The 17,742-nt window shown below is 41.3% G+C and overlaps 1 protein-coding gene across 3 annotated transcripts in view; it reads left to right on the top strand.

Moving 5' to 3' along the window:
- The window catches only part of vps9d1 (VPS9 domain containing 1), a 46,418-nt gene extending 36,590 nt beyond the window's left edge, over positions 1 to 9,828 (top strand). For all 3 annotated transcript variants that reach the window (XM_063907762.1, XM_063907772.1, XM_063907780.1), the window contains 3 exons: positions 276 to 380; positions 5,981 to 6,092; positions 8,080 to 9,828. In XM_063907762.1, coding sequence (XP_063763832.1) covers positions 276 to 380; positions 5,981 to 6,086 — 211 coding nt within the window. In that variant the 3' untranslated portion in view covers positions 6,087 to 6,092; positions 8,080 to 9,828. The remainder of the gene's footprint in view (positions 1 to 275; positions 381 to 5,980; positions 6,093 to 8,079) is intronic.
- Positions 9,829 to 17,742: the final 7,914 nt, after the last annotated feature.

Below are 17,742 nucleotides of genomic sequence, written 5' to 3' on the forward strand. Positions count from 1 at the left end.
TCTGCACACAGGGAGAATGCTATCAGGCTGTCATCATCTCCAAGGCTGCAATTTGACCTCCCATCAGATCATAGAGAGAGGAAAAAACCTTTATCATTCCCATCCCTGAACACGCAAACCATTTAGAGCTGCTTTTTATTTAGCTTCCCTTCAGTCCTCTGGGGAGCACATGCAATCATACTCTGTCAATGTCACTATTTTTATATTATTTTGTGCTCTATTTATTTACTCCTTTTACTTGATCTCAACGCCAACTTCCTTCCTTTGGTCAACAGCGGTGCAGATGACCTGCTGCCCATCCTGTCCTTTGTGGCTCTGCGCTGCCAGTGTCCTCAGCTGGTGTCTGAATGTGCTGCTCTGGAGGAGTTCATTCATGAAGGGTGAGTCATCACGATGAGGAACAGTGGAAAATGTATCTTGTTTACACCAAATATTTCCAAACAGATTTTTCACAATTCTGAAGAAATGTCTTTGTGCACGATACTCTTCCCCCCATGTCGAAAAAGTTTACAAATGAGCTGGTACTCGGAGTGAAAGTTCCTTAAGTTAACCTGAAGCAAATTGTAACCAGCCTGCACAACGATCATCAGTGTGACGGCTCTGATTGATGACATTAAGAAATTTAGGAAAATGTCCAAATGTTTGTTGTCTTGTGAAATGGAAGTAAGGGAAAAGGAGTCCAGCGAGAGTTACATTCTTTTCACTGAGACTACTTTGACACGACACGGGCCTTTTTTATTCAAAGGTCACCTATGATGCAAAATCCACTTTTTCATGTCTTTGATACTCAAATGTGTCCCGCCCGTTTTGTCCTGATCCATCTCTATAAAAAACTGTCTGAAAATGAGCTGATCAGATTCCCTGAGAACATATCGGAGAAGTTTGTCTGAACTTAACATTTTGATTTGAAATCCTCTTGCTGTCTCGTGCGCTGCAGTACCTCTCTCTGCCTTAACAGTTACTGAAATACTGACGGGGCTACTGTTACACAGATACACAAACCTATTTGTGAAATATGTTATTGATAGAATTGTTAATAACATGGCTGTGTGTTGACCATAGAGGTGCAAAAAATGTCTTAAATTAGTGATGACCCCCGCCACTGTTCCTACATTTTAAAACGTTCCCAAGCGCCCACGGTCAGGAGCAACCTGCTATAATATAAAGTGTATATCAACAATGCTACCCAATAAACACAAACAAGCCAAATAGAAGGTGGTCATAAGGCTGGAGTGGGACAATCTACCCCCCGAGAACATTAGTTTGGAGAAATGTCTGTCCCTGAACAAAACGGTTAAAACGTTGTGGTCTATCTATAACCAGAGGAGCAGAGGAACAAGCACTTCCCAAACAGGCACTGCTCTAGTAGTGGGTCAAATGACTGTGCAATGTGAAAGGGATAACTGTGAGTAGTAACAGACTTATCCCTACCTCTGCTCTAAGATGTAGTCTTTTGGCTGTAGCTATTTTCAGTAAAAACGCTTAAATAAACTGCTAAGCACTAACTAGCAGACAGACGGTTTAAAGCAGGTGATCAAAGAAGAAGAAGCACGGAGGATGAAACCCTCTTTGTTGTCACGTACATGCACACAGCAGAGCACACACAGTGAAATTGGTCCTCTGCATTTAACCCATCCTAGTACTAGGAGCAGTGGGCAGCTATTGTGCAGCGCCCGGGGAGCAATGGGGAGGGGGCATTGGAGGTGTCCGGTGCCTTGCTCAAGGGCACCACAGCAGGGCCTAGGAGGTGAACTGGGACCTCTCCAAGTAGCAGTCCACTTTCCATATTTCTTGTCTGTTTGGGGAATTGAACCGGGGACCCTACAACTCCCAGTCCAAGCCCCTACTGACTGATCCACTGCTGGACCGACTGAGCCACTGCTGGACCATATAAGGCCATATAAATGTCCATATAAGGGTTAATTAGGATGCAGACTATGACAAAAACGATGATGGTACTTAACCATAACCTCTAACCTAAGAGAAGCATTCTTATTTGTAATAAAATCCCTCCTAGGGTGGAATCAGAAAAAAACAGAGACCATCTTCCGGCCACGACACCAACAACGCTACAGCGGTAATATGTGGGGCTCCCTTCCTTCTTTGCCCTTTTCGGAACTCGAACATCGTTTTGATTTGACTACACATATTTAAGTTTTGTGACAAAGATCTGTCCACACACACACACACACACACACACGCGCACACACACACACACACACACACACACACACACACACACACACACACACACACACACACACACACACACACACACACACACACACACACACACACACACACACACACACACACACACACAAAGACTATAGAGGTCAGAAAAAATAAAACAGCCATCCCTTTCGCAGCTAGTAATAAAGCATTTATTGGTGACAGCGTTACGTCACCATAAACAGATTTCGGTACTTGTGGGTTATCTGTCGCCACTTTTTTTTGCTGCTCTAAGAACTGCATGCTGCGAATTGGACTCCGCACTGCGAACTGGCTGTCAAATTCGTGCCTTAACTCGGTCACTGTGCTTCGCTTAATATACGCCTGGTGCTGGGAAACCTCCTCAGTCAAATGGTGCGAGCGCAAACTGGGAATTGGGTGATCTGTGTGATCGACTGGAATGATTACATGGGAGAGGTATGCGTCAACAGCATAGCCAGCCTAGATCAAACCAAAATCGGCAGAGAAGGAATAGTGGTTGGGATGGATGAGAGTCTGGATTGATGTTTGTTTTTAAGAAATAACAATGTGAGAAACAAATAGTATGTTTTTGTGAAAATGGCGACATGATAACACATCTGTATTTGTGAAAAAGTAGGAAAATTCAATTAAAAAGTGGCGACAGATAACCCAGATTTCTTTACTGAGAACTGACAACTTTATATTTCAACTTTAAAATGTCTTGCCCAGTACATACAGCCCGGGAAAACAGTAAGAGACAACTCCAAATGTTTCTTAAATCTTTATCTTTACTTGTATTGTACTCTCCAGTATCAACACAGAGAAATGTTGTCAGTAGTTTATAGAATACAATAAAAATAATAGTCAAATAAATCCTTTAACTCAGAGACATACCTATAGATAATGCTGCAGTGGGCTCTTAATTTTTCCGTGGCTGTATTTTTACATTGGCTTTTAGAATTGTGATAATAAAAAAGAATTACTGATACAGTATTTAATACTATTTTATTTGTATCTTAATCCATCTCAAAAAGACAGCTCCAGCATGCATGTACATAGTTATCCCCCTGTCTGATGACCTTGCTGATGACCGTGCATATCCAGTTTCTTGATAACATCTTACTCTTCTGATGTGAACTGCTACACACTGTCTTTTAGAAAGGTTTTGTGGTCTTAAGCCAAAATTGGCAACCTAAAATGACCACATATAAAGCATATAAGAAAGTAAGCTGGGGTTTAGACGGTAGGGGAGTGCAGGTGGTCTTGAAATACTTTATTGTTGCATGTGAGTTGGGACCACACCCAGGAGGTCTGCTCTGCAGTAAAAACAGGGACTGTAAAAGCCAGCTGGTTAGATTGGCAGTGGCCAAAGGAATGTCAGGATATTTGGGATTTGGTTTTCGTTCTCTATAAAAATACAAATAAAGTCCCAAGAGATGTTTATATAGTTCAGTGGGTTGGAAGGGCTCAAGAGAGTACCACCAGGCTGAGAGGGTAGACATGCTCCGGTTCTCCAAAGTCAGTCAACAAGATAACAGTCTCTAACTATTGGCTGTCAGTCAAAGTGTTTTGAGATTTTTATTTCAAAGTTTTATACTATTGTCATGACAGTTTGCAAATAAAGCCGTCGAGGTATTAAGCCTTTAAAAAGTACACTAAGTAAACTACACAAGACATAACTATTTGACGCAATAAAAAACAAATAGAAGCCTGATAAGATTTAATGCGCTACAACATATCCTTTTCACTTTGATATTATTTTTTACTTCAACTCTTAAGTTTTATGTCAAATGCCCGTTATATAATGGCATATTTAGCTATCTCTGCTTCTTGATGTCATTCCTCCCAACATTGGTCACCGACAGATTAGGATTTCCTTTTAATAAAAATGTCCTTTTTTCCATATTTCAGTATTAGCAGAGTTGGATAATTAGTGACATTTCTGCGTAGTTTTGGTTACAGTCCAACGTTAATCTGTGAATTTCACTCATCCTTTTTAGTTATTTAGTCTGAGTGGTTTCCCTACTTTCTGAGGCTTCAGTTGTACCTGTTTTTATCATTTTTGTTATGTTTTATACCATAAGTTGTAGTTGTTCAACTACTGCTGTTCTTGGCATTATTGCAGCTACTGCATTATTAGATCACACCGTGTTCTACTGTGCGATCCCTCAGAAACGTGAAGAAGTAACATTTACCTTTCTGTCCACTACAATAAAAATAAATCAACCATCCACAGTTATTCAGGTTTACGGCTGCATTTAGATGATATGTGATCTGTTCTTAGCTCAATGCAACGTTTTCCGTGCAATTGCCAGCCTGCGCCGCTACATACTTGTTCTGATTGGTTGCACGTCAGAAGGTCAGCTGTAACTTGATCTAAGTTGAAATAATTCAAACTTTGAGCGCTACCCTTGGTGTCGTGCACTGCTTGAAATAGTCAGTGAGCGGTGCGCGACCATGGGTGTATAAAGAGAACTAGATTGAACCTTTGAGGCTGGACCTCGTCCGTTTCTAAGAGAGTTGCTCAGTGGTGCATGAAGTCAAAATGGCCTGCCTCTTGAGAGCAGCATTTCCTGTTTGTGGGTCTATAGAGTGCGCACTTGAGTTTTCCCTCATGCTTTTTAGCGCATTTTACGGCTCTTGCACCCTAATAATTTAAACAAAGGCTCAAAGTTTTCGTACTGAGTAGTTTCTTAAGCTAAAAAAAAATATTCCCTGATCTACAGACGTCTCTTTCCCACTATGAAAATGTGCCTAAGGCTAGCACTTCAGCCTAGGTGGGCAGCACCTCTCTCTCCGTAGGAACACTGAGCCAGTGTCAATGCAGAGCTGTTTAACAGCGTATCATTTGAACGCAGCTTAACAGAGAGAGACTGAACTGATGCACTTCATCATAACTGTGTGGCTGCTGTTTGATCAGATTTCACTGACAGTAACCTAACCTCCAAACTGTGTTCTGATTGAAATGTTGGTTAACCCTGATCTGTGTATGGAAGCGTGTTCCATCTGAGTCACACCCACTTAGAACCAGAGAGAGAAAAGCAGAGAACAAAAGTGGGTATTGCAGTCAGACAAACGTGCAATACCTAAACCTGTTCTGAAATGAATATGTTTTCAGCTTAAATGGTTAGTGGTTGCTTGATAAGGTATGTAGTTGCATTTGTCTATATTAAACTTAAAGACAAATGTATATTTAGGATTTTGGAAGTGCAAAGCTTGCACCACAGTATTTTATTCTCAATATCCAGACCTCATTATAAAGGAATCTTCTCCTTTCTTTTCTCTACCTCTCACTGTCAACTTCCTGTCTACACTCGGTCTTGTGGCTCGCTCTTGTTATTCAAAGGTCGGCCAGAGTTGACATACCCCCCCCCCGCGTCTCCTATCCTCTCCTCTGTCTGAACAGATCTCCTCAATCACTAGTTCCTCTCACAGATCGTCCCTCCATTCATCATGCTGCCCAACATTTTAATTCATTTAGCCCGGCTGCAAAGTGGAACAAAAACTGCACTAAGTAATTTGTTTAGGATTGAAAAAGAGATGTCCTTTCCTTACTGTGGGAAAATGTCGATGTAGTAAATTCAGCAAAGTGAGTAAATTGGATCTGTATTCTGTTCTTGGTATTTTTGGAATTTTTGTGGGCAGTGGGGTTTCGTCGAGGTCTGGTAGAATTCAATTGTATTAGTTTGTGTCCCGCTTATTTTTTTAATACAATAATCGCCACAATGTTTCTATCTCTGACTTGCAGACCTCCTATAACCGACTCATGTTGACTTCTCTTTTTCAGCTACTTGATAGGAGAGGAAGGATACTGTCTGACCTCCATGCAGAGTGCCTTGGCCTATGTGGAGTCACTGCAACCAGGCCAACTCCCTGCACACAAACTCGTATGAAAAAAGGTACTGATGAACACTTGTTGACCTTTTTGTGAGCTTTCTTTATATAAAGAAAGCTGAATGAGTATGTACTGGGCTTCTCATCAAAACAAACAAATTGGAGGATTATGATAGAAAGGATGTCTTGACTGTGGAGGACATATTTGCCATGGGCTCGGCTTTTTACCCAGTTCATCGCTCTGCTCCTGTAATCAGGGTTCAGGCACGCGATGTCAGGGAGCCACTTTCTCTGTTTGAGAATCGTTAAGTCTAGAACTGGATAAATACTTGGGATTGGATGAGAGATCTTCAGAATTAATGGAGCAGTAGCTCCTTCGTCCATAACTTCCAATCAGTCCATCAACTTCAGTGTCTGCCTTCAGTTCGAGCTCTCCCGTCTTCTCCTTGTGTTCAGAGTCCTTTTTTTCCAAAAGTTTCCTTTTCACTGTGAATGAGTGGTCAGGTAGGAAAACGTTATTTAATTAAAACAAAGAAAATGCTGTTTATTAAGAATAATGTGGTCATAATTCATATTTCCCAGCCCTAATCAAAACCCTCGCAGTTGAAGCCAAAGCTTTAGCCAGACACCACTAATTTAAAATGAAGTCATTTTGAAATGACCCTTCACATTTTTATAAACATGGGGGCATAAAAACTGAAAGATGTCTGGTATATCTTAATGTTTGATTAATAACAAAATGCTGTTTTTAAGATTCTCTGCATTCATCCAGAGAGCGAATGTTGAACTTGTGTATGTCAGGTAGCCAGAAACATCACTTTAGATGTCTTCTATGTTGGATGTGTATTTGTGATATGTTCAGTCAGATTGTGACCTTGAGGGATGACTGTGTGGCAGAATGAATGCTGATGTTCTCACAATGCTCCTCTGTGAGACACGGTGTGATGGTACTGCCTGTTTATGAACTGTGACATCCTGAGATGGTGTTCCCAAAACTCCCAGTGCCACAATGATGTCTACACTATAGTGCTTTATACACTGTGCAGACAGCTGTTACGTGCATGACTTGTTGTCTCACAAAAATGAAACGTAGACCACATTCATATCGAACAGGGCTGTAACTCTAGAGCTGCAGAGATCCTATAAAGCAGTGTGGTTTCCCACCTAGCTTTTCCAAGTCCTGTTATGTTTGTAAAGATCCCACTGTTTATCTCAGAATATATTCAGATATTTTTCTCCTTTTGTTGTTCATATAAACAGCGACAACGATAAACATCATAGCCAACATGTCTAAAGCTAGCAGCCTTGATAACATTCAAAGCCAGCAACTACACTGCTGTTATAAAGTCATCGCGCTTGCATGAAGATTATCGTAGGAAACAACAACTGAATGACAAAAAAAATCACACAATGTTAAATCAGTGTTGTTGATGGGGAGGCTGAGGTTAATAATGTGTGCAGTCTGGACATCACAGAGGGGCAGCATGTGATGCACACTGCTGCCTCAAAGTCAACGCGTCAACAAAACAATAGATAAGTGGTCTGGAAAAAGTGGATGACAAAATACACAGAGCCTTCCCAAGGCACCAGGAACACATGTTCTCTCGTTTCATCCTTTCGCCATCAGAATCACATTTTCTCAACTCCCCAGTGTGCGTACACACATTGAAGTTTGTTTTCAACAAATCTCAAACTTGTAGTAAACGCCATCTTTTGAGCATCGGCAGTGTTAATAACTGAGGCGCTGTTGCTTTAAAGCAACTCCTGCTTTAATCTAGTAAAACCTGCGTCAGTGGTTTTTTAAATGATAATAATTATCCCCCATTTATAGAGCCGTGTTAGTCACTTCCCTTTCTACAACGCTGTCCAGACAATATGTGAGCCTCGTGTTACCAAAAGATGGTTCTCTGTCTGCCAGTCTATGACATTCTACAGATACAGATATTACATGTTGCTGGTATGATGCCAATATACTGTCAAAAACCAACCCAGAAGAAGAACAAATCTTGTATGCTTTATCCTCTTACTCACATTTTCCCTTTTGTCTTGTAGGCTGCTGCAGTCTGAGAGATCTCCATCCCAGCATGCCCTGCTGCACTGCAGAGAGCGCGGCTGAACCTGCAGCTCCCTGCATGTTGTGCAGATGCATGTTCTCACACAGACACAAGCTGGGCTTTGCCAGGACCTCTGGTCTGTGTTTTCATACTGCTGCATGAGCTGGCACCGGATAGTTAAAGGGACTGGGGAATGTGGGTGAGACTGGAATTCTCTTAGGGAACCTTTGGGAATGAAGCCATTGATTATAAGAATGCATATTTGTAAACTATATTCCAGGTTCTTGCAAATTCTTTTTCTTCTTCTCTGAATAAGGAAGCCAACCACATGTGCTTCGGTTATAGCATTTCAACGTTTAGGAAAAGCCGCTTGAAGGCGACTATATCTATTTTTATCCATGTATCCTGTGGCATTTTTTCTTCACTTTTTTTTTATTATAACACATACAAACTCATTGATTTTTGAGACTATAAATTAAGAATTGTATTATATGCACTTGGGGTGAGACTACACTCGATGAACTTTGACTAGATCTACTGGAGACAGACCTGCCTCTAGGAGAAAGATCTAACACACTGGAGGAGCACAGGGAGAACAGTTTGTAGTGATGATTTGAGTATTAACAGTCACCATGTTGGTTAACCTTTGATTTACATATACAGGGTGAGGGGGGTACTGACTGAAGGTAGTAATGCCTTATGTAGTTATGTAATTTTGTATCTGTTAGTGTGTGTTGCTTCTAAGACAATTTGCAAGCCTTGCCACAAAACATCTATATTTGAAATGCCAAGTTTAGAAATCAACAAACACTCCAGAGATAAGGTCAAAAGTTAACACATATTCACAGCTTTTCAACCATTTCCCAATGCTTCCTCGACATCTACAGCAAAATGGCAAGCTTAATCATTGGAAATAGAACATCCACCGATTGATCCTGGGACACTTTTAAAGCTGTAGCTGCTCGGTGTTAAACAGTCATGTTGATTGGACTGGACGGGAGCCAGTTCTTTAGTGTATTTGACATTTTTAAACATCCTTCAAACTCTTTGGTTTTAAGGAGATGCAGACACCAGTGGGTGTTACCTCTTGCATAGTTTTAGGCCGTTACTGATAAATCACGATTACTCGATTTATCCAGTCCAGGCAGACAAGTGCACCAACTAATCTCAGTTGTGATTGCGTTAATGGATTGAAACCTGTTGTGGTGCCTCTAGATATCTGTAGACATGGTATCCCCCAGTAGATGATATAAAATCTACTAAATGTGTAATAAATTGGTCGGCTTACATCTGCAAAAATATTGTTTGGTTGTTTTGAAGACCCACCTGAAGCAGACTTGTATGCAGTGTCTCAGCCTAAAAAACTGCAGTTTTATAAAAAGTCTTTTTTTTTAGTTTGGTTTGTTGGCTTGCTTGAATTTAAAACTATTTTATTTGATTTCTGCATGGGCCCAAAAGATGTGAAAATATGTCCTAAGAGCTGTTTAAGTTTTAGTAACTACTTTTTGTTACTTTTAACACCAAAAACAGATCTATGTCCATGTAACAAGTCTTAAGGTAATGATAATAAACAAGTGGATGAAACCACTACATTAATTTAATTTACGCAATGTACATGTTGGTATTGTTTTTGAAAATGTTTGTTATTATATAACTGTTTTACTGTGAAAGGCTGGGTATGTAAGAATGAGTGATGAATGTGTGTTTGACGGACGGGTCAATAAAGAAAATTATTTAAATTAAAGAACGTGTCAATCTAGATATTTGACTTCCCTCTGCAGCTCAGAAGCTTTAAAGAGTCCTCTCCTGCTGATGTTCAGGTGTATATCGGTGTGTAGTGTCTCTACTTTAAAGAGTCCTCTCCTGCTGATGTTCAGGTGTATATCAGTATGTAGTGTCTCTACTTTAAAGAGTCCTCTCCTGCTGATGTTCAGGTGTATATCAGTATGTAGTGTCTCTACTTTAAAGAGTCCTCTCCTGCTGATGTTCAGGTGTATATCAGTGTGTAGTGTCTCTACTTTAAAGAGTCCTCTCCTGCTGATGTTCAGGTGCATATCAGTATGTAGTGTCTCTACTTTAAAGAGTCCTCTCCTGCTGATGTTCAGGTGTATATCAGTGTGTAGTGTCTCTACTTTAAAGAGTCCTCTCCTGCTGATGTTCAGGTGCATATCAGTATGTAGTGTCTCTACTTTAAAGAGTCCTCTCCTGCTGATGTTCAGGTGTATATCAGTATGTAGTGTCTCTCCTGGGACATGTCTCCAAGCTTTAATGGTTATAAAGCTGTTCATACTGCCTGTGCTGCAGCAGCTCTTTTCACCTTCTGTCTGAAACCAGAGCCCAGTCTGCTCTGATTGGTTAGCTGGCCGGCTCTGTTGTGATTGGTCAACCGCTTAGAGATGTCCCGCCCCTGAGCCAATCACATACAATGTGTTGGAGCGCTAGCCAATAGGCGAGCAAATATTACATGGTGATGTCACGATGTTACATAAGTAAACAAAGGAGTCTAATAGAGGCATTGCAGGCCGGGGGAGAAGTGTGTGGGAAAGAAATTTCCCTCTGTATGGAACACAGGGACAGGGACCGTGGTGGTTGTTCAGTCCGACTGCTGCAGAAAGAAAGACCTATGGTATCTCTCCATGAGACTTTGCAGGTGAATAGGCCTTTCACTGAAGGAGCTGCACAGTGCAGACAAAGTGTTCTGGGGGTGGGGGGGACATGTTGTCAAACAGATAAGTCGGCCTGGACATCATTCTCTCACCCACCTCCTCATGTTCTCCAGAGGGCTCCTGAGGGCAGAGCTGGCCTCCTCCTAAGAAAGTATAGTTTTAAAATGTATTCTCAAGAATTTCATTTAGATCTGACACATCTGTCCCATAATTAAAGACCTGTCTCTTTAATTTGTCTTTTAATTTGGGGTAAGTGTAATTTTAGTAGTATCACTGTTCCTGTTTTATTGTTTTATGATACAACTCTTTCTTTTCGTTCATACCTTGTTTTTAATTATGTTTCTCCATTGTTATTGTTATACTCTGTTAAGGACTTTGGGCTTCATAAAGCATGAAAGTTGCTGTATAAATAAAGTGTATTATTATTATAATGAACAATACATTACAGTGTTTTTCAGTCGCTAACAAGCGTTTGTCCAACCAGCTGTCACATTTTCAAAACTCTAAACACAATTAGCACAGCATCGGTCTTTTGTGGCCATACCATTCACACATTTCATGTCGTTTTCACACAATATGCAGTCCGTGAACACATTTCATCAATGCTTACATTTTCTTTACAGACAAGCTATACCTCCCAACAAAATTATGGATTGTTTTTATATTATTTACGAATGTAAACACACAACATCTCACAATAGCAAAAACAATATTCCAAACCTTAGATACAGTATAAAAACCTCTGCTTCTGCAATGATATCAGTTCAAAAACAATATATCTCAGCTGATAATAAACAAACAATTGAATAATTGACACACAGCTGATTTATGTTGGGTAAATTGGGCCATCCACAGCTGATTCCAGTCTGGCTTAGACTCAGTGGCAGTAAAAGGAGGACTTTGAGGAGTGATGTTTTTGGAAACAGAAACAGAAAAGACAAACACTGTAATGTCTGGACGAGGAAGAGTAAGAGCAAGGGGCCCAGGGAGAGGAGCAGGAGCAATGAGAGACGCAGTGAGAGGTGCAGGAGCAATGAGAGATGCAGTGAGAGGTGCAGGCCCAGTGAGAGATGCAGAGAGAGGAGCAGGAGCAATGAGAGATGCAGTGAGAGGTGCAGGAGCAATGAGAGATGCAGTGAGAGGTGCAGGAGCAGTGAGAGGTGCAGGAGCAGTGAAAGGTGCAGGAGCAATGAGAGATGCAGTGAGAGGAGCAGGAGCAGTGAGATATGCAGTGAGAGGTGCAGAAGCAGTGAGAGATGCAGTGAAAGGTGCAGGAGCAATGAGAGATGCAGTGAGAGGAGCAGGAGCAGTGAGATATGCAGTGAGAGGTGCAGGAGCAGTGAGAGATGCAGTGAGAGGTGCAGGAGCAGTGAGAGATGCAGTGAGAGGTGCAGGAGCAGTGAGAGATGCAGTGAGAGGTGCAGAAGCAGTGAGATATGCAGTGAGAGGTGCAGGAGCAGTGAGAGATGCAGTGAGAGGTGCAGGAGCAGTGAGAGATGCAGTGAGAGGTGCAGGAGCAGTGAGAGATGTAATTGGAAAAAGGGCCACAGTTGATGTGCCAGGACAGAGAGGGGCAAACATTACCATGTGTGCAGCAATTGCAAATGCAGGATTACTCCTTCACAGATGTTAGGTTGGACCCTACAATACCGAGCGCCTCCTTGCCTTTCTCAATGATCTCCACCAGTGCCTGGTTCCAGAGCAGGATCAGGAGGGTGAAAACATGAGGACCTTTGTAATCACCTGGGACAATGTGGCTTTCCATCATTCGCAAGCAATAACAACATGGTTTGAAGTCCACCCAAGACTGGTACGCCTCTTCCTTCCACCCTATTCACCTTTTCTCAACCCCATAGAGGAGTTCTTTTCTGTATGGAGGTGGAAGGTTTATCAGCCACATGACCAGATGTCCCTCCTTGAAGCCATGGATGCTGGCTGCAGGGACATCACAGTTGATGATTGCCAAGGGTGGATCCGACATACCAAGCGGTTTTATCCCAGGTGCATCGCCTTGGAAAATATCAGATGCGATGTTGATGAAAACATGTGGCCTAACCCTGAAGATCGCAGAGATTAGATACAGTCATTTTATCATTTTTGTTCAGAATGCTCTCGTGTGTTTCATGGATATTTTGTTCACTGTAAGCAATACTGTAAAACTTTTTCTGTTCTATCATACTGTAAACAGTATTTCTACTGTACCTCCTGTAGTAAACAGTAAAGGAAAAAAAAAAACAGATTTGCTTTTTACTGGAATGCTTTGAGCATGTGGACATACAGTTCCCAACCAAGACATTTAGTGTAAAAACGGTGGATTGCATGTTTTGCATGCAAATACCTGTAAAACTGAAACATAAAAGTCTATGCAGTTTTTGTAATGTCCACAATAGCCAGTATTTTGAAAGCCTGGTGTACTTTGATTGACTGCATGTACCGTGTGAAGTGAAAACAAATGCTATTCTTTGACAGAATCATTTCCTTTCGAGTCAGATTTCCAGTGTTTTGGTAAAGTTAGTGTGTGCAGAGAAAGATGTGTTCTATTTTGAAATGAAGAGTTAGTATATATTTAACAAAGTGTGTTTTTGAGAAGAAAATTATCCATTTGGCCAATTGTGTTTCGTAGGTGTGAGTCTGTGTTAAGAGTTTAGAAAAAGTATCTGAAGTATAGGTAAGCGCTTGTTAGCGATTGAAAAAAACTGTTATTATATATGTTATGTGCAAACACAGCCTTTGCAAACCAGTAAAAAAGTAAAATAACTCTACAATTCTTGTAATGTTTTGCTAGTTCTTTCATAAATAATAAATAATCAAGGTTTTATAACTTCTATTTTCAACAAAGACCAAAGCTTCAGACTCTGTTTATAAAGCAACAGACAGAAGATGAGTATTTTTACAACTCTTAAAAGAAGAGCCAGTCCCTGCCACTTCACTAACAGGAGTAATAGGATCTGGTGTGACATTTTGTTGTGTTTCTCCTCGGCTGTCAGTTTTTGATTCCTGGAGGATACAGGAGGCACTGATGGGCACATGGAGGAATAGCAGCAGAAGCCTGTGAACGTGAAGAAAAAACAACATGCCACTCTGAATCAGTCAGAACATCCCCAAGAGCCACAACACCACCCAGCATGTCATCATCCTCCCCGTGCCTGGGCTCCTTTCTCTCCATTTTCCTGTCGCACTGAGTGTTCTTTTTCTCCCTTTCCAGTTCACTTACCTTGTCGCTCCCAAACCAACTGAACTGTACTTTCAGAGTTCCTTGGGTCCATTCCAGATCAGTGAGGTGATTGCCTCTTGCTTCAGGTTTCAACAACAAGCATACAGTACAGTATCCACCATAATATCTCTACATTTTGTAGTGACATATCTTAAACACATCCAAGCATTAACAAAATGCAATCTAAGTATTAAAAAACGTATCTGGGTGTCTTGGTTCATTAGAATGGTCTACGGTATCTGCACCCACCATCATTCAGCTATAAAGGAAAAGCAGAACCAGAGTGGGGCTTCCAGCAAAACCTCACTTCTTATCAAGGTGTATGGACAAGGTCAAAAGTACTGTAGTGCAACAACTGTATTGTAAGAGAAACAAGAATCTACTGATACATTCTTCATCGGCAGAGCTGTGCAGACATGCAGGCGAAGTTTCCTTGAAAAGAGGTAACACCCAGATAGCGGAAAAGGAAGAAAATGCTGCATGAAATATGTGGCTAATAGTTACACTGGGAAAAATGCTGCTTCAAAAACAAGTAGAAATATAATGAAAACAAGGTGTTTTTGATTGTAATTAGTAAAATAAAATCTGCCAATAGAACAAGTGAACATTAGCTTGGTAAGACTTCTTGAAATATGATGGGATTTTTAGATAAATCAGGTCTTGTTATTAGCTGGGAAAACAGTTGACATATATTTGACTAGAATCAGGAAATGTGTAACAAAGAAAGCCAGAAATGCTCCATTGTCCACAAAAGTGAAACAGAAAACATACAAATCAGGAGTCTTTGATCACTTAAGGTGCACTGTCTAAAAACAAGACCCTATTTCTCACTGCATTGTTACTTCTTAAGTTATTAGGTCTTAAATCAAGTGTGAAGACTATTTTGACTACAAATTAGACAAAGGTTCTTGGCAAGTTTACAAGCTTTTGTAGTGTAGTGACAGTTATCATCCGGTGAGATGGAATAAAGCAGGTGAGTAATCTCTTCAAACATTTACACCGCATATTTGCAGAACCGGTGGGCAATGGACAAGATGTTGCTACAGGTAGCTACCTGATTTCAGTTTGAGGTTTTTGATCAGCCTTTTTTGAGCGGGATTTGGTTGAATGCAGGTAAACAGTCAAACGTCAACTATTGTCTACAACGTTCACAGCTTAAAAAGAGTTCATTAACTGGCTTGTTGGGAAACAACTTGTTTGTAGCCGTCCTCTCGAAATTCCTACTCCAGTTTCATCAAGTTGCCAATAAACCTGTTACTGTTTGGAAGGCACAGAACATGTTTTTGGGCCCTGGATGTTCTCATTAGCATCTGTTGAAAAACGCTCTGGAAAAGGCGCCATATTGTAGCATGCAGAGGATGGTTAAAGAAAGGAAAAATGTTGGCATTCTGAATATATTAATTCTATTTTATGATGAGAGTAAAGCAGTGTCTGTATGCTCAATATGAAGCTACAGCCAGCACGTGGCTATCTTAGCTTAGCAAGAAGACGTGAAGCAGGGGAAACAGCTAGCATCGTTCACTCCAGCGCTAACTTCTCTAAAGCCAATTAAGACATTACATGTTGTTCTCTCACTATGGGTTTCTTTAAGGAATAAACAGATGAGGTTGGAGGTGTTAATTAGGGAGGGGTGTTGGTAGCTGCACCTGTATTTTTCCTTTTGACAAACCCAGCTGGCTGCTAGGTTAAGCTAATCCCATGCTAGCTGTAACTTCATATTGGAAGAAAGGAATGAGTGCTGTTTCCTCCACACATGGTGCGGTAACATTTTCCTTCACCAGTTTGCCCTAAATGCTTAACAAACTCACATTTTGAACCAATTAGTTCATAATTGACTACTCTGTGTGACATGCTGGCATACGACTGTGTTTACTGGGGTGTTTTACTGCAGGGTCAGTGATTGTGGGGAACACCCTCTCAGAGATAGCGTGACTGAAGAGTTCTGAATATGCTTCCCTGAACTCAAAACTGGCCGCCGACACAACTCAAGCCTCTGGAGTGTGTATCAATCATTTCCAAAGCAACAAGCGTGCAAGCAGCTGTTCCTAAATACTGCATTCTTGTGGTGATCATTTATCTAGTCCCTTTTCCACAACGCTATTTCAATCAGGAGAGACAAAGTTTTGAGATGTATTTATTGACGTGTATTATGGTCTTTGGTGATGAGACCCCATCATGATATTATATATCTTCAGATGGAGAGTCTGTCGAAAGTAGTATTAACATAAAGCTAGCTTTGCTGATCAATCTAACGCTGAGCTTCATAACTCGTAGTGACTCAGTAGGGCAGGGAAAGTTGATATCTCACCAGGGACCACACACCCACACACACAAACACACACACACAGTGCGGTCTCGCTGCTCTCTCATGAGAGGCAAATCATCATACTGCCAAGAACAGTGGTTGTATTCATCTATGTAAGATTTTAATCCCTTTCGTCTCAGTCACTCCGGCTTATATTCAAAAGCTGAGGAGCAATTAGCAAAGTAAAGTTTGCACTGGTGTCATCGGTTTTGCAGGTTTTTGGTCATAAACCAAAGGATGAGGACTTACGTTTTCAAATAATGGTGGCACAGACCTTAACCAAAGGAATAAAAAGGGGGGAACAAGAATATCTGACCCAAATATGTTAAGACAATCAACCAAATAGTTGTCAAGACATGACGCTAGGGAAGTCAAGGGGTCACCATGAATGTTTGCTTTTGTAGCATCCTATTAAATGTTGAAGAGGCCCCATTCTGCTTTTTGAGGTGTTCCCTCTCCTGTAGTGTGTTCTATAGGTTTAGTGCATGTAAATGGCCTGCAGAGGCTAAAACCCCTGTGTTCCCTCCCTCCACACACTTCCCCCCCTGCCTGAAACGCCTCCATTGGACTCGTTCGTTTACTTCTGTAACATAGTGACATAGCGCTCCAACACATTGTACATGATAGGCGGGACATATCTCAACAGATTGATTGAATGTCACCTCATGGCAGCACTAAAAAAGAGAACCCCCAGCATTCATGTAATGTACATTTATTTCAGGAGATGGTGTGACAGAGCAACATCTCTAGGGCCACGCTGCTTGCTGTGTGGATTAAAAAAAATCTCAATTGCACATTATATTTTGACTACATGAAAGTCACTGTTACACCCAATTTGCTCTCATTTTATTTAATCCATTCGTCCGCATTTCCTCTCTGACTGACCCCCGCTCTGTTAGGTGCTGTTTAAAAGGCTATGGCCCCTAATTTGCTCTTAAACAAAAGCCAGTTTTCTTTTCCTATTAGAATGAGATGACTCAGAGGGTGAACGTGGCAGTTTGTGTGTTTGTTTCCGTCCTTTACAGGGAGAGAGAAGGGGAGGGAGAGGAGGAGATGAAGAGGAAATGGGGCCCTCACAGTTTAATAAAAATTTGGCCTAATTGAGCCGTCAGCCATCAAGTCCAAAACAAAAACTGTTACTGACAACCCCCCCCCCCCACACACACACACACACACACACACACACACACACACACACACACACACACACGACTCCTACTGTTGTTTTTCTGCTCTGTCTGATCTCAGTCAGCCTCCCATGAGGGGCCACATGCAGCTTCAGTGCATTACAATGACAGATCCACATTGTTGTTGTGGAAGCATGTATGCATTAACCGGACAGTAAACAGACAACAAAGCACCTCTGATCCTGCAGTCTGCTGTGACCTCCAAACTTCTGTTCAGTTTATCTAAGGGGCATGTTGGCCTTAATAATGGGGGCCAGATAAAGGGTCCTATAGGGGGTCAGTGCTGGTG

Source organism: Eleginops maclovinus, chromosome 2, assembly GCF_036324505.1.
Source record: "Eleginops maclovinus isolate JMC-PN-2008 ecotype Puerto Natales chromosome 2, JC_Emac_rtc_rv5, whole genome shotgun sequence".
NCBI lineage: Eukaryota > Metazoa > Chordata > Actinopteri > Perciformes > Eleginopidae > Eleginops > Eleginops maclovinus.